Source organism: Salvia splendens, chromosome 5 (assembly GCF_004379255.2).
Source record: "Salvia splendens isolate huo1 chromosome 5, SspV2, whole genome shotgun sequence".
NCBI lineage: Eukaryota > Viridiplantae > Streptophyta > Magnoliopsida > Lamiales > Lamiaceae > Salvia > Salvia splendens.
Window position 1 is genome coordinate 26981959 of NC_056036.1, and position 23014 is coordinate 27004972.

At 42.5% G+C, this 23014-nt stretch overlaps 2 protein-coding genes across 2 annotated transcripts; both read right to left on the reverse strand.

The window, feature by feature from the left end:
* Positions 1-4002: 4002 nt before the first annotated feature.
* On the reverse strand, positions 4003-4332 carry LOC121804037. Its single transcript, XM_042203588.1, has one exon. It carries the CDS (start codon positions 4330-4332, stop codon positions 4003-4005), a length of 330 nt encoding a protein of 109 aa, XP_042059522.1.
* A 3956-nt stretch (positions 4333-8288) lies between these two features.
* On the reverse strand, positions 8289-9299 carry LOC121804038. The gene is made up of 2 exons (XM_042203589.1): positions 8992-9299; positions 8289-8778 (listed from the first exon to the last, which is right to left on the reverse strand). Exons 1-2 carry the CDS (start codon positions 9297-9299, stop codon positions 8289-8291), a joined length of 798 nt encoding a protein of 265 aa, XP_042059523.1.
* Between the last annotated feature and the right edge of the window lie 13715 nt (positions 9300-23014).

Genomic DNA, 23014 nt, shown 5'->3' on the forward strand with positions numbered 1-23014 from the left:
TTGTGACAATTCTGGTGCTGTGGCAAACTCGAAAGAACCAGATGGATCAGTTAGCAAATGTCAGTTAGCATCACCATTCTTGCGTGAGTGGATCAAGCTATATGGAAGATAACTGAACCAGATGGATCAGTTAGCAAATGTCGTTGCCACTTGATCAAGGCGATCTCGCTTTCGCAAGCCAACCAATGTAATTTATATAACTCCCGATTTGCACTACTTTAACAGTAAAGCGGCAAGTTCGGGTCGATCCCACAGAGAAGCGAGTGTATCGAGTGTGTGCGTAGTGAATAGGGTTCGGCTGCTGCCACGCTTTAATTTTGGGAGTTTTAACTACTGAGTTTACACTAGGCACAAAGTAAACTATCTACTGGATCAAGTCACTGATTACTACTGGATCAAGTAAACGTCATGCTGAAAATAAGAACTCAACTAACTAAGCATGCTACGGAAAACATGAAACACCTTGCCATTCAACATGATTAAACACTTGGTCAAAGATTAAAAAGCTGAACTGAACATGAAAACAATAAACACGAGAACGAAAACAAAACAACTCGATTTTTTTACTAAAAATTCAGAACAGTACAGGGAACATGCGGAATGTAAAGAGATCGAAACTTTAGCTACAATGCGAGATTTAAACTAAGCTAACTCTTCGGAGAACAAAGCAAGTAAAACCGAGAGGTCCTCGATGGGAAACTTGAGATAACACCGACAGATATCGAGAATTCTGTAGCGCTTCCTTCGGTCGCCCTTTCTAACTAAACATTTCTCTATTTAAATTATCTCTTGAATTGGGAAACTAAACTAAAGTGTCAACTAAAACGTAAAGGAGGGCTTTTTATTATGGTGGCACATCCTCTATTTATAGGCACTTCACACAATCTCCAGCTGGGTAACGATCTTGGCAGAAGATATTCGCTCACGCTGTGAGCGAGCGACTCAGCGATTGCTACGTGCCTTCCTTCTAGAATGACATTGCTTTTCAATAACAGATTCATGACTCAGCTCCGTCCTTGCGTCTCATGTATCAGCAAGTGTCCCTCTTCTAGAACGTCGTCCTTGCTAATAGAATGATGCTCATTATCCAGCTCATTAGCCTCATGTGTCCTCTTTCTAGAATCCAGTGGTCCCTTCCTTAACTGCTTGATTACTCCCCTTGATCAACTCCCTATTTTTGGCCTTTTTCGCCTGTTGTACTTGCTTGATCAGTTTGGCCTTGTTGCCTTGGTCAAGCGGCATTCCTGCACAATTAACACTTGCTTTTGTGAGATAAACCGATCAAGTAGCGTACTTTTTACCCCTAAACCGATGCATGAAATAGGCCTTATCAAACTGCTCACACTTAAAACATACTTGTCCCCGAGTATAAAGAAAAAGAAAAGAAAAGATAAGGTAAATTTCAGGCATGGTTTACTCATTTCAAGAAAGTAAAAAGAAGACAAAAAGGGAAAACAGACTTAAAACAGAAACATATATTCACATAGATGCTTTAGACCGAATAAACTTCCAACAATCATACCCGTGGCCGAGGTCAATCCATTTGCCAGCAGCTTATGTTTCTTTTCTTTTGCGTATACTTGATCAAGGTGTCAGTTTGTCAAGATTGCTCAATTTAAAACAACTGTTGGATTCACTCAGTCACTCATTTCTCACCAGAGATGTTAGGACTGTTTACTCGGTATTGCCACAAGTTTAGTACCTCGAATCGGACGTAATGAGGCTTAAGGGAGTAATGTATTAGGGTAGGGTCCTAGGGGTTCTGAGTTAAAAATATAAACTGTAAAAGGAAAAACACATGAGTCAAGAGACCAAAGATTTTGAACAAATTTTGATGGATCAGTCGGAATTATAAATTCTGCCTCTAGATATTTCACTGGGTCAAGTCGCGACCCCTTTTGGCTTATTCTCTAACTTTCGACTTACTGGGTCTGGTTACAACTTTTTTCTGCCCTTCTTTTTCTCAAACTTTTCTCAACTCTTTTTCCCGACATATATTTTCCAACATTTTTTTTGAAGTCTGACTTGATCAACCTGATTGACTAACTTGCTCAACCCGGCTACCCTTTTATTCCAATTTTCTATCATCCTCCTTTCCTTTGAAATTGATTCACCTCTCTGACCCCTTTTCCTCACATGTTTGTAAAAATATAAGGATGTGGGTTTTGGTTTAAAAAAAACGGGTAAGAGTGTATATAGCTCAACTTGGTTAACTAGGGGGTGCCTTACTTGATGAGGCGGGTTCATGAAACGAAAGAAGAAATGGCTCAAATGGTTAAGTCCTAATACCTTTATTCCTTGCTACTTGTGCAATTTTCATCTAAATATTAAAAACTAGCCTCTCGTAAAATTTTTCTTTGTACAAATAGTAGAAAGTGTTCTACTTTGGCTTATAACTCACATATAGAGAGGCTTCATAGATGATTTTAAGATTGAGCATTTCCATCATACTTGCGTCGTTCAAACTGATCAAGTTTTAGCAATCAAGTCTCTTCATGTAAGCATACTGAGTCCTTTTTCTAACTCTTCCCAAAGCAATCAAGTCTTCCACTTATCCAATTTCATGCATACTGCTGTAATTATTACTAACAGATATTTGTATTTTATAAAAAAAACTTGACACGTATGATTTTACTGGAACTAACCCTCTCCCCTCCCACTGCATATGAACTCGTCCTCGAGGGACTGGATGCATTGGAAAAAAGGGTTAGGCACAGTCAAACAAACCAAGGAAAACTTCTCTCACTTAGACCAGACACTGGTTTAAGTGGGAGATAGTGCCAATCAATCAAAACATGCCAATAAACACAGAAAAACATAACCAAAACACAAGGGCAGGCAGAAACGGGCGATTCATGGATAACCTTCTCACACTTAGACCCAACAAAGGTCTAAGTGTAAGAGCAAACAAAAATATCAAATTTTTACAGACGAAAATAAAAAAAAAACATAAATTGTTTGAAATTTAAATGAGTTCAGGAGGGAGGGTATACTAGCGCTACTTGGAGGGTTGACCGGGAGATGCTGAGGGTGGGCTGGAGGATGATGGGCGCCGAGTTGGATGAGAGTTGGTTTTGGGAAGGGATGGTGGGGAATTTCGGGGTGTAGGTTCAGGTTCGTGAGAGGGGGCTTGTGTAGATGGGCTAGGGTTTTCTGTATGGGCTGGGAAAGAGATTTCCCGGTCACCATTGTCAGTGCCGACACTGGAGGATGAGGATGAAGTTGGAAGTTGCTCAATCAACATTTTTACTGGTAATGGTGGTGGGGTTTTTTTTGGTGGAGAAGATGATAATCTTGGACAAAGGTTTTGAATCTTTCGAGAAAATTGGATGAGAGAAAATGAAATATACTATAGACGATTTGGATAAAAGTGATATACAGAGCTTAAAACTGCCTTTTATACTGGTACAACGGCTGTTAAGATCCCTACTGTTGAGATCCCTGCGACTCTTCACGTACAGGCGCACTTTTTCAGAGTGCCAGCTGGCTTGGCTTTACCGATACGCCTCCTCTCTCCAGTACTATTTTGTCCAATGCAGCAGTTAGCTCTTCCTGACACCTTTACCATGACTGCACACATCCTATCATCACCTGCCCTGATTAATGCAAACACTGTACCACCAATTAAATTCAAATTTCACTGATCAAGTGGTCTATTAATTCCAGATGAAAACTCAAATATTACCACTTGATCAGTTTCTTCCTCCTTTTTAACTTTTATTTTCCTTAAAAAAACTAACTTACGAAAATTATTTACACTAATTACTAAGGACTTGATCGGGTTCCCCTAGGACGTCACTTGATCAGTTTAATAGATTATGAAACCGTCGCTTGATCAAGCAAACTACCCGTGAGTACTCAACCACTCTTTTTACCTGCTTACTGTCGAGAGTTAGGCATGAGTAGTGGAATTTCGTCCACCACAAATGCCTCCATTCCTAATCTGTACGGTTTTACCCTGTGACCATTCACCATAAAGGTGGGTGAGTTTGGATCACTCCCCTAGAGTTCAACTGCCCCATTTACTCTGATGGCAACAATGGTAAAAGGGCCGATCGACCTCCACCTCAACTTCCCGGACATCAATTTGAGTCTGGACTGGAAGAGAAGCACTCTCTGGCCCACCTTGAGTTCCTTCTTACGAAGGTTCTTATCATGCCACATCTTCATTTTCTCTTTGTTCCACATGGCCGAATCATAGGCATCAAGGTGGAGCTCTTCAAGCTCCTGCAGCTGCAACTTTCTCTCCCCAGCGCCATCTTTGGCATTCAAATTCATTTCTTTTACTGCCCAAGAAGCTTGGTGCTCCACCCCCACCGGCAGATGGCACATTTTCCTAAATACCAACCGGTATGGGGACATTCTGATAGGCGTTTTAAAAGCGGTCCTGTAGGCCCAGAGTGTGTCCTCCAGACAACGACTCCAGTCTTTCCTCGTAGGATTGACCGTCTTTTCTAAAATTACCTTGATTTCTCTGTTTGACACATCAGCTTGACCATTGGACTACGGGTGGTAGGGTGTGGACAAGCGGTGGTGGACTCCATACTTCCGCATTAAGGCTTCTATGGTTCTATTAACGAAATAAGTTCCCTGATCAGAGATTATGGACCGTGGTACCCCATATCGAGTAAAGATGTTCGATTTTAAAAACTTCGCCACTTCTCTGGACTCACACGTCTTCGTCGCCTTTGCCTCAATCCATTTGGACACATAGTCCACCGCCACTAGGATGTTGAGATTGCCCTCAGAAGATGGGAAAGGTCCCATGAAATCCAACTCTCATTCATCAAATATTTCATAGACAATAATGGGGACCTGAGGCATCTCATCTCTTGTAGATATCCCGCCTATAAGCTGGCATCGATGGAACTTTTTGCAAAACTCGTAAGCATCTCTGTGGATGGAGGGCCAATAGAACCCACTATCAAGTATTTTCCTTGTTGTTTTCTTTGGTCTGAAGTGACCGCCACAAGCTAGTGAGTGGCAGTGGACCAGTACGTCCTCTTGCTCCCATTTAGGTATACAGCGTCGGATTACTTGATCCGCCCCCATCTTCCATAGGTAAGGATCATCCTAATAAAAGTATCGGGAATCGCTCTTGAGTTTCAACTTCTGGGCTCTTCCGGGAAAGCGTCAGAGAAGGCTTCCCCGCCGTCTTCTTGCAAGATTTTGCTCAAGTGATCCTCCACTCTGTTCTCACATCCCTTTTTATCAACTGCCTCCCAGTCGGATTCTTGCAAGAGGAGGACCCATCTAATCAGTCGCGACTTCAATTCCTTCTTTACTACTAGGTATTTAATGGCCGCATGGGTAGTATACACTATCAGCTTCGAGCCTAGCAGATAAGGCCTAAATTTTTCGAAGGCGTAGACCACCGATAGCATCTCCTTCTCAGTCGTGTCGTAATTCTTTTGTGCTTGATTTAGAGTTTTGGAAGCATAGAAGATTACATAACTCTTTACTTCGATTTTCTGACCTAATACTGCCCCCACAACATAGTCGCTAGCATCACACATCACCTCAAAGGGGTGAGTCCAGTCGGGGGCACGTATAATTGGAGAGCTTATCAGCCTGTCCTTCAGCAGTTGGAATGTGGCCTTGTAATCATCGGAGAATTTAAACTCCATCTCATTCTTGAGTAGCCTCGTCAGGGGCTGGGCTATCTTTGCGAAATCCTTGATAAATCTTCTATAAAACCCAGCGTGGCCTAAAAAGGCTCATATCTCCTTCTGGTTGGTGGGATACGGGTGTTTGGCAATAACCGCTACCTTTGCCTTGTCGACTTCTATTCCCCTGCTCGACACCACATGCTCTAGGACGATTCCTTCAGTAACCATAAAATGGCATTTCTCAAAATTCAAAACCAAGTCCTTTTGGCGGCATCTTTCCCGTACTCTGTTTAGGCTGTGCAACCCTTGATCGAACATATCTCCATAGACAGTAAAATCGTCCATAAAGATCCCAATGCAATCTTCTATCAGATCAGAGAAAATGCTCATCATGCATCTCTGGAAAGTGCCTGGGGCGTTACAGAGGCCAAATGGCATCCTCCTGTAAGCGTATGTGCTGAAAGGACATGTGAACGTCGACTTTTCTTGGTCATCCGGATTCACTGCTATTTGGAAGTAACCACTATAACCATCCAGGAAGCTGAAGTACTGCTTCCCTACCAACTTCTCCAGCATCTAGTCAATAAAGGGCAGAGGGAAATGATCCTTCTTCGTGGTTGCATTCAGCTTCCTATAGTCAATGCACATTCTCCACCCAGTAACTTGCCTTGTCGGAATGAATTCATTTTTTTCATTCTTCACTACTTGGATTCCCCCTTTCTTCGGCACCATGTGCACTGGGCTGACCCAGTTACTGTCTGGAATGGAGTAGATAATTCCTATCGAGACCAACTTGAAACTTTCCTTCAGCACCTCTTCCCTCATGTTGGGGTTGAGTTTCCGTTGTTGGTCGTTGTATGGTTTGGCTCTCTCCTCCAATCGGATATGATGCATACACAAGTCTGGGCTGATGCCCACCGGCTCTGTCAGTTTCCAGCCGATAGCCTTCTGATTCTTTCTTAAAACCTCTAACAATCTATCTTCCTGTCCCTGGGTTAACTGACTGTTGATTATTACAGGCTTTGTTTCTTTCTCTCCCAGGTAAGCGTACTTAAGATGTGCTGGAAGTGGCTTCAATTCCTTCGCGGGCTTTGGCTCTTCAGTAGGCAGAGGATTTTCTGCCGCTTCTCTCCCCAGTAGCTTTCCTTGATCAAGCCGCTTCTCTAGGCTATACACTTGAGCCTTACCACTTGACCCAGCTGGTCGTGGGCTCTCACAAAAATCCATCATCGCCTTCGCGATGGCTTGGTCGTCCATTTCTCCGACATTCATGGTCTCATACCACGCTGCAACTTCTCTCTCGATTTCTTCATCAACAGCGGAATCAGTGAACTGCCTCCTCAAGAACTCTTCCTCCAGGTACTTCTGTACCAAGGGCTCAGTCACATCTGCCGAGTACACGCTCTCGCTGTCGGCTGGCCTTTTCATGGCTTCATCGATATTGAACGTAAATTGCTCTTCATTGAAGTCCAAGTTGTTCGTCCCATTACGGACGTCTATTATGGTGCTGGCCGTAGACAGGAACGACCTTCCCAGTAGGACTCTACTCGATTCCCTTGCTGCTGGCTCCGTCATTTTGATTACGAAAAAATCAGCTGGGTACAGAAAGTTATTCACCTTTATAATCACGTCTTCCAGAATTCCCTCTGGGTGAATACACGATCTGTGAGCCAATTGGATCATGATGTCTGTGTCGACGAGCTTGGCCGCTCCCAGCTTCCTATAGACGGAGTATGGTAGAACGTTGATAGACGCCCCCAAATGGCACATCGCGTGCTCCACTTGAATTTCCCCAATCGAAATTGGGAGCGTGAACATTCTTGGATCAGTCTTCTTGGATGGGAGGTCTCTTCTCTAGATCACGGCAGAGAGGTTCTCCTATGTAATAAGTCTCCCTTCTTCATTGATTTTTCCCGCCAGGTAGTCCTTGACGAATTTACTGATCAGGGGCATCTTTAAGGCCGTCAAGAGCGGCACCTTCACTTCCATTTCCTTGAACATATTGGCCACGTCAATCGTGGCGTCTCTTTTCCTTGTCACCATTCCTCGGTACGGATATGGCTTTACTTTCTCTGCTTCTTCTCCCTGACTTCTTATGAGAATTCACCTCTCATTTTTGCTTTGCCCTTGTCTGTCCCCTTTGCTTGATCCACCCCACTGGATTCTCCTTCCTCTTCACGGCTTGGTCTAGACATTGATGCTGGAGACATCACAGGTGGGCTAGGGCTTTGGTAGACTTTTCCTGATCTTAGGGACACTTCGCTGATGTTTTCACGACCAGGTGGCTGCACAGTAGCAGGGATTTTTCCCTCATTTCCCCACAGCTCTCCCAGCGACATCCCAACTTGAGAAAGTTGCTTTGTAAGCATATCCAACGCCGCCCGCTGCTCTTTCTGGGCCTCCTGGATTTCCCTCATTACATCATTTGGCTGGTGCGGGACCATCATATCTCCTGGTCCGTCATTGGGGTGCCGATTATAACGTTGATTCGGCAGCCCCCCTGCGTGGTTCGGCTATGAGTAGTCGGACTGTCCGTACTGCTCTTGCTGGTATGGCGGCTGGGTGTCCTGTTGGTTGCCTCTCTTGTGTGGCGGGACATAACTCACCATCTGGTTGCCCGATTGCCTTCCCTGATTGCTTGACTGGGGCGATGTTGTCTGTACCCTAGTTTCCTTCATTCTATCTGCTTGACCAGTTTGGTTGTCCTCCACTGGACCAATTCCCTTGAGGTCCACCTGACCAATTGCCTTGACCTCCCTGCATTCTGTTTCCTCCGTTGCTGGATCTTTCTGGGTTCCGAGCGGGCCAGTTTGGCTGCCTTTCAGAGGGTTGTATCTGCTGTGTCGACGGTTGAGGTGGTTGCTCTTCTGGCGGTGGTGGTGGTGGCGCATATTGCTTTTCCTTCGGTGCGGGTGGCTGAGGCGCTCTAGACTTCTCGACTGCCTCCAGCAGCTTCTTCTCCATTTGCTCGAAACAAGCCTCCAACTTCTCATCGCTGCGCGCTTCAACTGCGTGCACTGCACCTCTCCTGTACTGGCCATGGGATGTCTCGTTCGACCGCTTGGCTTCGATCAACCTCTCCAGGATGTTTTTAGCTTGCCTGAATGGGGTTTTTGAGAAATCTCCCTGAGCTGCTAAGTTAAGATCATTCTTGCTATCCACTATGAGTCTGCCGTAGAAAATTGAGTAGATCTCCCGCTCTCCCAGTTTGTGGTTGGGGCATGTTTGAAGCAGCCCTTGGAATCTATCCCAGTATTGACCGAGGGGCTCATCGTACTCTTGTCTGGCTTCTGTAATCTCCCTTTTGAGGGCACTTGTTTTCGACGCTGGGAAGAAGCGATCTAAGAATATCATGCGGAACTCAGCCCAGGTTCTGATGGACCCTTCTGGCAACCTCGAAAGCCAGACTCCCGCATCGCCTTTCAAGACGAAGGGGATAGCCTTCAGTCTATAATCTTCAGAAGTAGATCCAGCCGGCAAGGGTTGGATATCGCAATATCTGCAGAATTCCTCCAGGAAGGCGTAAGGACACTCCTTCGAGAGGCCATAGAAATGGGACAAAACGGCCAGTACTCCTGATTTGATCACGATGGTTCGCATCCAAGGAGTGATGGCGATGGCATGGGTGGGCTCCTTTTCATCATGAGCATGCAGAGAACCAATTCCTGAGTCGTTATCGATGGGGGACATCTTTGCTTTTGCTTGTTCAAGTGGTGGTGGTTGGGGTGGTGCGTTCTATTCTCCTTCTTCTTCGCTTGTTAGTTGATCAGCGGCCGGTGCTTCTACTAATGCGGCTCTGTATCGAGTGGTTACAACACCGGCTTCCTGGACTCTCCAATGAGCGTTAGTATCTCTGTATACGAAAGGATGATTCCAGTGTCCACCGCAATGGTACCTTCTCATGAACAGAAAGAAAAAACAAATGAGAAAAGAAAGAAAACAAAACTATTTACACCTATGCGATACACACAAACATAAAATAACACCATGCTTCCCCGGCAATGGCGCCATTTTGGTTGGGATGACTTTGTCGTTCTCGCGTGAGTGGATCAAGCTATATGGAAGATAACTGAACCAGATGGATAAGTTAGCAAATGTCGTAGCCACTTGATCAAGGCGATCTCGCTCTTTCTAGCCAACCAATGTAATTTATATAACTCCCGATTTGCACTACTTTAATAGTAAATCGGCAAGTTCGGGGTCGATCCCACAGAGAAGTGAGTGTATCGAGTGTGTGCATAGTGAATAGGGTTCGACTGCTGCCACGCTTTAATTTTGGGAGTTTTAACTACTGAGTTTACACTAGGCACAAAGTAAACTATCTACTGGATCAAGTAAACGTCAGGCTGAAAATAAGAACTCAACTAACTAAGCATGCTACGGAAAACATGAAACACTTTGCCGTTCAACATGATTAAACACTTGGTCAAAGATTAAAAAACTGAACTGAACTTGAAAACAGTAAACAAGAGAATGAAAACAAAACAACTCAATTTTTTTACTATAAACTCAGAACAGTACAGGGAACATGCGGAATGTAAAAAGATCAAACCTTTAGCTACACTGTGAGATTTAAACTAAGCTAACTCTTCGGAGAACAAAGCAAGTAAAACCGAGAGGTCCTCGGCGGGAAACTTGAGATAACACCAACAAATATAGAGAATTCTGTAGCGCTTCCTTCGGTCGCCCTTTCTAACTAAACATTTCTCTATCTAAATTATCTCTTGAACTGGGAAACTAAATTAAAGCGTCAAAGGAGGGCTTTTTATTATGGTGGCACATCCTTTATTTATAGGGACTTCACACAATCTCCAGCTTGATAACGCTCTTGGCAGAGGATATTCGCTCACGCTGTGAGCGAGCGACTCAGCGATTGCTACGTGCCTTCCTTCTAGAATGACGTCGCTTTTCAATAACAGATTCATGACTCAGCTCCGTCCTTGCGTCTCATGTATCAGCAAGTGTCCCTCTTCTAGAACGTCGTCCTTGCTAACAGAATGATGCTCATCATCCAGCTCATTAGCCTCACGTGTCCTCCTTCTAGAATCCAGGTCCCTTCCTTAACAGCTTGATTACTCCCCTTGATTACCCCCCGATTTTTGGCCTTTTTCACCTGTTGTACTTGCTTGATCAGTTTGGCCTTATTGCCTTGGTCAAGCGGCATTCTTGCACAATTAACACTTGCTTTTGCGCGATAAACCGATCAAGTAGCGTACTTTTTACCCCTAAACCGATGCATGAAATAGGCCTTATTAGATATCTTGCCACCATGCCAACAGCAAAGCAAATATCATGCATACATGGAATCCTTGATAAACCGATGCATGAAATAGGCCTTATCAGATATCTTGTACAAATCATAGCATACATGAGACTTCCAACTGCCGAAGCATATGGAATCCTTCTCATCTCTTCTATCTCAGATGGCGTTTTAGGGAACATCTCTTGAGATAGATAGATGTTATGTCTAAAAGGTAAGAAACCTTTCTTGACATCTTGCATGCTAAAGCGACTAAGTACAGTATTGGTATAAGGTTCTTGAGATAAGCACAACGTCCTCTTTTCACGATTCCTAAGAACCTTGATCCCGAGGATGTGTCCCGCATCTCCCATATACTTCATCTCGATTTGGTTTGACAACCATGTTCGTACTGATGACAACATCTTTTTATTGTTTCCAATTAGAAGAATGTCATCTACATATAAAACTAAGAACACTACATTCCCCTTTTCAACCTTCTTGTACACACAGCTTTCACTTGGGCACTTTTCGAATCCAAACTTATGAGTAGTTTGATCGAAACACTGGTTCCATGATCTAGATGCTTGCTTTAGGCCATAAAAGGACTTCTTAAGCTTCCAAACCATGTGTTCTTTGCCCTTTATGGTATAACCTTCGTTTTGTTCCATGTAGATGGTCTCCTCAAGGCTCCCATTCAAGAACGCAGTCTTAACGTCCATCTGCCATACATCCCAATCCATGTAAGCTGCAATAGACAACAGTATCCGAATTGATTTGAGCACGGCCACCGGGGAGAAGGTTTCATCGTAATCGATACCTTCCCTTTGGGTATACCCCTTGGCCACTAGTCTTGCCTTAAAGACTTTAACTCGTCCATCAGATCCACATTTACGCTTGTATATCCACTTGCTCCCAATGGCAGTACAGCCTTAGGGTAGGACGGACAAATTGTACACGTCTTTGTCTATCATAGATTGTAGTTCCGAATCCATTGCTTTTACCTATTCGCAATGATCGACATCTGTCTGCGCCTCTGCAAAGTTCCAGGGATCTAATACATTGCTGTCCGATGAGTGATCCATAGATTCCCTCAAACCAATGTATCTATCGGGCTCATGAAAGACCCTCCCACTGCGGCGCGACACTACAATGTTTGGAGTAGAAGTTGAAATTTCGGGAATTGTTTGTACACTAGGTACATGTTCTTGGTTAATGGAACTTGTGACAGAAGTTACCTCGTCAAGAGCCACTTCATTGCTGGGTTTAAGATTCATTACAAAGTCTTCCTATAAGAATATCGCGTAAGTACTGACAATGACTTTCTTATCTTGGAGACTATAGAAATCATAAGCTTTCGATCCTCTAGGGTACCCTATAAACACAGATACCTCCGTCCTAGATCCCAACTTAGTTGAATCCTTTTCCAATACATGAGTCGGGCAACCCCAAATCTTGAGATGTGCTAGATTAGGCTTGCGCCCAGTCCACAACTCATAAGGAGGAGTAGGTACGGATTTTGACGGTAAGTTGTCTAAAATATGACTTGCAGAAAGCAAGGCATATCCCCAAAACGAAATAGGTAGCCGTGCAAAACTCATCATCGACCGGACCATGTTTAACAAGGTTGTGCCCGGCGCGGTCAGTTGGGATTCAATTCCCGCCACCGATAAGTAGTCCAAAAACTTGGTACTGAGGTACTCGCCTCCGCGATCAGATCACAGGCTTTTGATATTATTTCCATGATACGTCTCCACATAAGCATTAAACTCTTTGAACTTGTCAAAAGATTCAGACTTGTGGCGCATCAAATAGACATATACAATTTTTGAGAAGTCATCAATAAAAGTGATGAAGTTTCAAAAACCACCTATTGCCTCTATTGACATTTGTCCACATAAGTACTTCCTTGGCCCTATTGCCCTTAGTCTTAAAAGACCTCTTGGTCATCTTGCCTTCCAAGCATGATTCACACTTATGAAAGGTTCTTTCTCTAGACCTTCAATAAGGTCTTGTTCCATATGAGAATGGATCCTCCTTTCATTAACATGACCAAGTCTAAGGTGCCATAAGTACGTTTCGTTCATTGAACTTGAAGGTGCTTTTCTTTTCTTTGAAATTTTCAATGTTGTATTGAGTTCTGACTTGCGATTATTATACTATGTAGATGTGATTGTGTACAGATTGTTTTCCATGATACCACGACAGATATAAGAACCATCTTTCTTAATAACACAATTGTCATTAAAAGAAATCGAATATCCATCAAAAACCAATTTACAAACTGAAATTAAATTTCTTCTAAAAGAAGGTATCAACAAAACATTCTTCAAAATAAGAAATCTACGACTACTAAAACGCAAATAAACGTCTCCCACTTCAACGGCCGCTACTTTTTTAGCATCGCCCAGCTGGACTTCGATCTCACGATCATATAGCCATCTTGTCACCTGCAATAAGTCAGGATCAAAACAAATATGATCAGTGGCTCCAGTGTCTATGACCCAAGTATGAGTAGATGTCGAAGTCAAACATAACTCGACCACTAGAGCTTGGTGCATACCTGTAGCCTTGCCCTTTTTAGGACAATCTGGCTTCCAATGCCCCTTCTCTCCACACTAGAAACACTTCCCCGAAGGCCTCCTCTTGTTAGCCTTCTTCTTCTTCTTCTTCTTCTTCTTCTTCTTCTTCTTCTTTCCCTTAGCAATCTTAGCCATAATAGAGTTCGGTGCCCTCTTCTTTCATACGCTAGGATTGGAGCCAGAGGAACGGGGCGCCATTCTCAACATAGCTGCTTTAGCCTGAACCATAAGGTCCTCTACTAACTAAAGTTTAGTCAACAATTCTGCCAAGGTGTAATTCCTTTTGCTCATCTCGAAATTGAGTTTGAACTGCTGGAAGCTAGGGGGAAGACTCTGAAGGATAATTGTTACTTGAAACTCGAGATCAATCGTCTTTCCCAAAACCTCAATTTGATTGAGGTGGCCCATCATCTCGAGGACATGGTCCCGCACAGATGTGCCTTCCTTCATTGTCTTCGTCATGACACTCCGAAAGGCTTGAGACTTAGCCGTTCGATTCTGAGTACCAAAAAGATTTGTGAGATTTTGCATAATCTCGGTGGCAGTTGCCATGGCAGAATGCTGATGCTTGAGTACAGAAGACATAGAAGCCAACATGTTGCACTTAGCCATCTCATTCGCCTTATGCCACCGTCTATGCGCATCTCTAACTCATGTCGCGGTGTTAGCCGCTGGCACTGGAGGTCGTGGGGTTGTGAGCACAAAGCTGTGCTCTTTCGCTGTGGGAACGATGTCCAAGTTTTGTTTCCATTCTATGTAATTTTGGCCCTTGAGTTTGTTTTCTTTAAGAATTGCAGAAAGAGGATTGAATGACATCTTGACGATTTTAGTTTGCACTGCAAAATAGAGTATTTACCATTTGTCATAAACTTATGTAAGAAGTTTGAGTAGATTAACCATAAAATTTTTCCAAATCTTACAACTGTAAAATTAAAATTTTGTACCCTCCATAAGAGGTCAATACGCATTAAAGTTTTACAATTTTACTGGTCACAACATCGACGAATAGTCCAGAGACCACATAATGGCATGACCGCCCAATGTAAGCAAGACCACCAGATCTAGCATTATAGTATCTTATTTCTACAACACACTCACATAACAATGTTCATGTCCTGCTAATAAAATGAAGCTATCTCATAAATATTTTGTGAACTCTTGAATCTCATAGTTCTTATGATTATTGTCCCCACGTAATGGGTGGCGATAATATTGGAAACCACATTCTAGTTCATACTATTTATATTTGAGAAGTCCGCCCTCATGAACTTACTATTTCTTAGGATTATTGTCCCCACATATAGGCTGGCGATAATATTGGAAATTAGTTTCACAAATTGCACACCAATCGATGTAGACCATATACAAATATTAAGTTTGTAATTACAGCTTAGATATTTGCATTAAGGTTTTTCTTTAATTATCCTTAGCCTTGAGGCAGATAAAGGCTTAATTAAATTCTGTTGACATTTAATTGACTGGATAATTAAAACTTTCGTTATCTTTTAGTATCTTACTTTAGGAAATTAATTGTTCTAGAATTTAATTATTATTCATGTCTTCTATAAGATATTCTAAAATAAAGGAATTATTTAAATCTTAATTAGACATGAAAAATTAAATTCATATTATTTCCATGTTCAAGATAAAGAAGAGAAATTATATTATTGTATAATTTAATGTATTCCTTTATATCTATCCTTGTGAGGATTCTAGATATATAAATATTAGGAAACCATTAAATTATTTTTGTCCATATCATCTAGGAATCAAAATAATATTATTTGTTTCAACAGATATAGTAAATAATTCAAATTTTCCTAAAATCTAGGGAAATATTCCCAAAATATTTTATTTCCATTAAATAATAATATTTTAATGATATCTTTTAATTAATGAATTAAATAATCATTAAAATAATCCATCATCGATATATCATCTTACGAGGTTTGCACGAACGATGAACGATGAAGATCTGACGAGTTCGTCGCCGGAATCCGACGCACATTGCGTCTCGACCAGCAGCGCACAGGTGTGCGCATGCTCTTGGCCGCCTGGCTTGCACACCGGCTCGTCGGTGTCTCAGGAGCTCTCAGCCAGTGAGACGCGGACAGGCGTCGCCGCTCTCGGCTAGCCGTTGACTTTGTCTCGGTGCCCTGGCTCGTCAGGTGCCGCGATCCTCGGCCAGCAGCGCGCACGTCGATGGCGCTGCTCTCGGCAAGCCGCGATGACCCGTCCCGGCCAGACTCAATCCGCCGCTCCCACTGGCTCAGCCAGCGTCACGCCATAGGGTGCGTCGCTCTCGGCCTGGTCTGGGGCTGATGGTCGGGACCTTCCGCCTAGGGTTGGGGCTCGGCGACTCGATGTCTCGGTGTATTCTCGCTCGAACCGCCGCACCGCGCCATCCACCATGTGTCGACCTTGGTGCGGGTGCAGCCTAGGGTTTGGTCTCGGTCGGTGGCGCGCACGAGCCCTTGTTCGTCTGCGCATCTCCCCGTGATCATTAACCCTCAGGTTCCACTCAATCGACAACCCTCTCTCGATCGCGCGTGGTGCAATCCGTCTCGGCGCGAGCGCCGTTGGATCGCACGTCTCGTACGATTGAAAAATTCATGTTCTTTGATTCGATAGTTCTTGAGTTCATCATGCATAAAATATAAACAAAAACACCAAGAACATGCTTCGCAATCAAATAACACATGCATACATAAATATCGCGATATTTTGTAGGGGTTGGCAGCGGAAGCGTACGTTCAAAACGCATCACATAAATTCTTATCTATTTAGAAGATTATTTAGACAAATTCTATTCGCGTAATGCTCACGTAATTTGAATTTATACACGTTTTAGTCACAAATAATACCTAAAACATGCTCTCTACGGAGTAAGCCTATTTAACTCGTTGATTCACTTAAGAATCGGAGGTGGCTCGCTTCTTCTCCACGTGAAGATCTTGAGTACTAAACCACGGATCTTCTGACTGGTTCCCGGACTATAATCTGATATCAGTGTGGGCTAATCTCACCATAGAACTAGGACTTAAATAAAGAAGACGGAAATCTTTTCTCACGGAGGAAAAAAATTCATCCCCTATATGAAATAGGAGGGGGACAAAATTTTGATGGAAAATACAAGTGTATTTTCTGTCTCCTTTATTCTCCTATTTATATTGGGCCACATATTGGGCCCAGTCAGGGATCTATGGAAGAATTTGGATATGACCTCTCCCAATTAGTTTTTTACTAATTAAATTGAACTCACAATGTAATATAAGCTTATATTGGAATATTACTAGCAGCTACTACAGAAATAATACTGCACTGCCCATCCAAATCCGAAATTACAACTATTCTGGGTTTCCATTTGTTTGTCATTAATTTCCCGCACTTAAGATAGAAACGTCCATTAATTAATCAATGTCTGTTATAAACTTAATTAATTTTCATATCATTAACTCTAAGAGTGGATTTAGCAAGAAACGCTTATTTATTATTCATAGAGTAATCAAACTCCAACTAGCTAGGTTCCGAATAATAAAAGATTGTTTCGAGGTCCTCTTGTAGACGTTATCAAACGAGACTCACCTCGCGCACGATTCATTATAATAGCTATCCTAGCACCGCTAGATATTAATCACCACTACCCAATATACCAGGATTCTTGGGTTGCGAAAAACCCGCACCTTTTGGCAAGTCAAAGTAGTAAATAATCAATACCGTATGCTCAATGCTAACGTACGTTGATTAAGAAATTAATTATCAAGACCTCGTCTTTCAATAGATAGCATAAAAACTCATCATACTATTAGATCCAATTCAGTGCTATACCACACCAATGTCATCTTATTTCAGTAAGGCTTAGAAATATGCGGACTGACATTGCAACCTTTCACGATAGGTAGTCTATGCCTATCTAGGTTGTGAAATTATTATTTTTCTTTGTTCAGAACTGACCGTGTTACCTTAAAGTGGACGACGCTCACAACTGGTCCACTAAAACAAAGACATAGACTTTGTTACGTTGCTTATACATTTAAATATACAATAAACATCCATCAAATGTAAAACATAACAACATTATGACAAAAATAATATGTTTAATTTATTTGGAAAATAACATATAGAGTTTTACAGTATTCAATTACTCGAAAGGTGATTTCTAGTATACATAATCTAACATGATCAATACCGTATGCTCAATGCTAACGTACATTGATTAAGAAATTAATTATCAAGACCTCGTCTTTCAGTAGATAGCATAAAAACTCATCTTGCTATTAGATCCAATTCAGTGCTATACCACACCAACGTCATCTTATTTGAGTAAGGCTTAGAAATATGCGGACTGACATTGCAACCTTTCACGATAGGTAGTCTATGCCTATCTAGGTTGTGAAATTCTTATTTTTCTTTGTTCAGAACTGACCGTGTTACCTTAAAGTGGACGACGCTCACAACCGGTCCACTAAAACAAAGACATAAACTTTGTTACGTTGCTTATACATTTAAATATGCAATAAACATCCACCAAATGTAAAACATAACAACATTATGACAAAATAATCTGTTTCATTCCTTTGGAAAATAACATATAGAGTTTTAGAGTATTCAATCACTCGAAAGGTGATTTCTAGTATACAAACTCTAACATAATCAATACCGTATGCTCAATACTAACGTACATTGATTAAGAAATTAATTATCAAGACCTCGTCTTGCTGTTAGATACAATTCAGGGCTATACCACACCAATGTCATCTTATTTCAGTAAGGCTTAGAAATATGCGGATTGACATTGCAACATTTCACGATAAGTAGTCTATGCCTATCTAGGTTGTGAAATTCTTATTTTTCTTTGTTAAGAACTGACCGTGTTTCCTTAAATTGGACGACGCCCGCAACCGGTCTACTAAAACAAAGATTTAGACTTTCTTACGTTGCTTATACATTTAAATATGCAATAAACATCCATTAAATGTAAAACATAACAACATTATGACAAAAATAATCTGTTTCATTATTTTGGAAAATAACATATAGAGTTTTACAGTATTCTATCACTCGAAAGGTGATTTTTAGTTCATAAACTCTAACATGAAAAACTTACCAGATAGAAGAAGGGAGGGGGAGGAATATGAGACTATAAATGATTGGTTTGACCTTAAACTTGTGGGGAATGCTGCTAGAAGTTAAACCAGTTTATACATCTATGTTTTGTTTCTTTTCATCTTCTGTTTTGTGTGCTCTTGTCTTTGTTGTTTAAATCTGTTTGAGTCTAAGTCTAGGATTTGTGTTTATTTCTTTTCTTTAGAGTCAGTCAATTGATAACCATGCATTCAAACTTGCCTTATTTCTTCATTTTATCTTTCATACTTGGGTAAATTTCTGTGATTTCAATGAGCTAATATGTATTTATTAGTTTAGGTGCATAGAAAATCTGCCGGACCCAGGAAGCAGATACAATTCGACCGGGCAGATGTAATCAAAGGTATATAAAGTGAAAAGTACCAATTCGCCAAACCGACCTAGGAGGATCACAGAAACGATAGTAGGAGCAGTTGTGAAGCAAAGATCATCTTTTGAAGGATTTTTTTCGAAGGAACAAAAATGACAAATCAACAAAGAAAAGCGCCCAAGGGATCTGAACCTCAACTGTAAATAAAGACAACTATCTTGAAGAGAGGCAACTCCACTTTTAGTTTTCGTTCTTGGCTCACACCTCTTCATAACTCACTTCACTTATATTTTTCTCTGCACACTTGGCAACAATGGGTTTATATTCTTGGGTTGCGGTGGTTACATTTTGTTTTAGCATTGTAACACCGTCTCTGATAAGGCTCATTTCATGCATCGATTTGGGGGTAAAATATACGCTACTTGATCGGTTTTATCGCGCAAAACAAGTGTTAAATGTGCAGATATGCCACTTGACCAAGGCAACAAGGTCAGACTGATCAAGCAAGTACAATAGGCGAAAAATGCCAGAAAGCAGGGGAGTTGATCAAGGGGAGTAATCAAGCATCAAGGAGGGGACCGTTGGCTTCCAGAAGAAGAACACATGAGGCTATGAGCTGGATGGTGCGCAACATTCTGTTATCAAGGACAATGTTCTTGAAGGGGACACGTGCTGATATATGAGATGCAAGGACGGAGCTGAGTCACGAATGTGTTAGAGAAAAGCGTCGTCATTCTAGAAGGAAAGCACGAAGCAATCAATGAGTCACTCACTCTCAGCATGAGCGAATATTCCCTGCCAAGATCGTTATCCAACTGGAAGTCATGCCAAGCCTATAAATAGAGGATGTGCCACCACGCAAAGCAGATCCAATCTTTTAATTTTCGTCTTTAGTTTAGTTTAGTTTAGCTCTCTAGTCTAGTTCAGTTCTCTAGATAGCTTAGATAAAGTAACGCTTAGTTAGAAAAGGCGATCGAAGGAGCGCTGCAGAATACTTGATATCTGTCGGCGTATTCTTAAGTTTCCCGCCGAGGATCTCCCCGGTTTTACTTGCTTTCGTATTTCCGAAGTGTTAGCTTAGTTTTAATCAAAACTGTTTTCGTTTTCATCATGGTGTTTACTGTTTCACGTATTTAATTTTCATTCCAGTCTGAAATTCACTTGACCCAATAGTTAAAATGTCCTTGATCAAGTTAGTGACTTAAATTTTGTCTAGAGTAAAAATCAGTAGTTAAAAACTCCCAAGTTAAAGCGTGGTAGCGGCCAACCCCCTGTTCACTACTCACACACTTGATACACTAGCTTCTCTGTGGGATCGACCCCGAACTTGCCACTTTACTGTTAAAGTAGTGCAAAATTGGGAGTTTATAAACTACATTGGTGGCGTGCGATAGCGAGATCAACTTGATCAAGTGGAAACGACATTTGCTAACTGATCCATCCGGTTCAATTATCTCTTCCATATAACTTGAATCCAAGAGAAAAAGCCGCGATCGTTAGGCCCGCCAAAATGGCGCCGTTGCCGGGGAAGCATGGTGTTATTTTATGTTTATGTGTAGCGTATAGGTGTATATAATTTTGTTTACTTCTTTTTCTCATTTGTTTTTTTTCTTCTGTTAATGAGAAGGTACCAACGCGGTGGACACTAGAATCATCCCTTTTTATAAAGAGAAACTAACGCGCGTTGGAGAGTCCAGGAAGCCGGAGTAGTTACCACTCGTTACAGAGCCGCGCTAGCAGCAGTAGTAGACGCTGATCAACTGACCAGGGAAGAAGAAGGAGAGCAGAACGCGCAACCTAAACCACCACCACTTCAACAAGCAGAAGCAGAGATGGCCCTCGTCGCCGACGACTCAGGAATTGGCTCTCTGCACGCTCATGACGAGAAGGAGCCCACACACGCCATTGTCGTTACTCCTGGGATGCGGACTATCGTGATCAAGTCAGAAGTAATGGTAGTTTTGTCCCATTTTTACGGCCTTTCAAAAGAATGTCCGTACGCATTCCTGGAGGAGTTTTGCCGATACTATGATATCCAGCCTGTACCGGCTGGATCTACGTCTGAGGACTATAGGCTGAAGGCCATCCCCTTCATCTTGAAGGGTGATGCTGGAGTATGGCTGTCGAGACTGCCAGAAGGGTCCATCAAAACATGGGCCGAGTTCCGTATGATATTCCTTGATCGCTTCTTTCCAACGTAAAAAATGAGTGCCCTCAAGCGGGAGATTACAGAAGCCAGACATGAGTACGATGAGCCCCTCGGCCAGTATTGGGATAGATTCCAAGGGTTGCTTCAAGCATGCCCCAACCACAAGGTGGGGAAGTGGGAGATCTATTCGATCTTCTATGGTGGACTGACAGTCGATAGCAAGAATGATCTAAACTCGCAACCCAAGGGGATTTCTCAAAGACCACATTCAGCCAAGCCAAAAACATCCTGGAAAGGTTTATCGAGGCCAAACGTTCGTACGAGACGTCCCGTGGATAGTACAAAAGGGGTGCGGTGCACGCAGCCGAGGCACGCAATGATGAAAAGCTGGAGGCTCGATTTGAGCAGATGGAGAAGAAGCTGCTTGAGGTAGTGGAGAAAGCCAGACCGCCTACACCAGCTGCACCGAAAGAGACGCAGTATGCGCCGCCGCCGCCACCGCCTCCGCCAGAAGAGCAATGCGAGAAATACAAGAGGCCCAGAGAGAACAGAGGGCTGCACTAGATATGCTTACAAAGCAGCTATCTCAGGTCGCCATGTCACTGGGCGAGCTGAGGGGAAATGAAGGAAAAATTCCGGTTACGGTATAGCCACCACCTGGGCGAGTTCTCCAGCACCCACAAATCTCTAAAATCAGAAGAAGTTTATCAAAACCCATCTGCGAGTTCTCCAACACCCACAAACGGGCCTAATCATGAAGAAGTCCCTGAGTCCATCGCCTTTGATCAAGTCGCAAAAGAAGGAGAGTCTAGTGCCCTTGAACAAGTCATTGAGAAAGGGAGGATGGTCGAAGCAGAAAGTGTAGCCGTGGTGATCCAACCAAGTGATCTTCCACCGAAGAAGACTGACCCCAGGGTGTTCACACTCCCAATTTCCATCAGAAACGTTCGAATGGAGCACGCAATGTGCGACCTAGGGGCTTCCATCAATATCATGCCGTATTCTATATATGAAAAGCTGGGAGAAGCTAAGCTCGTCAAAATCGGTATGATGATACAGCTAGCAGACGGGTCTTGCATTCACCCAGAGGGAATTCTAGAAGATGAAATCGTCAAGGTCAACAAATTCAAGTACCCCGCCGACTTCTTCGTCATGAAGATGACAAAGCCAGGAGCGGAGGAGTCTACCGGAGTCCTTTTGGGAAGGCCTTTCCTATCTACAACCAGCACAGTCATAGACGTCCGCCATGGGACGATGAATCTGGTTTTTAATGGAGAACAGTTTACATTCGACATTGATAGAGCTGTGAGAAAGCCACAGGACAGTGAGAGCATACAATCAGTGGATACTATTAGGCCTTGGGAGCAAGGGTATCTAGGAAAGGAGCACTTCAAAAGACTGCCCACTGATTCCATTGAATATGAACAACTTAAGAATGCAGCAGCTGAATGGTTCGATGCAACGAAGACTGGGGAAATGGATGATCAAGCCATTGAAAGGGGAATTTTGGATTTCTGTAAGCCGCCACGACCAGCTGAGATCACCCAACCGGCAAGGGTCGAGAAACCACCTGACCAGGCTGACCCATTGAGAGGAATGCTGAAGGAAAATCCCTCGCCTACAAGGCAACTATTGTCTTTACCTACATCGCCAGTTACCCTCAAGAGTCTGTCCAACCAGACGTACCAAAAAGCTGTAACATCCCAAAATTTTTGCGACTTTTATATTAATATGTCGATTGGAAATTTCATTTATGAAATTTAATTGCTGCTACGTGATTGAGTTGACTATGTGGAATAAATTGTCATGGGTGATTTGGAATGAAGTGTTACTTATATTTTTGCAATGAGGGAAATTAATTTAAATAAGATCATGCATTTTGTTCTAGCCAAATAAAGTGGCTATTTTCGGCCCTTATGAATTATTGGGATAATATTATCTTCCTTGGATTTAATTAATTGCTTTGGGATATTTATCCAA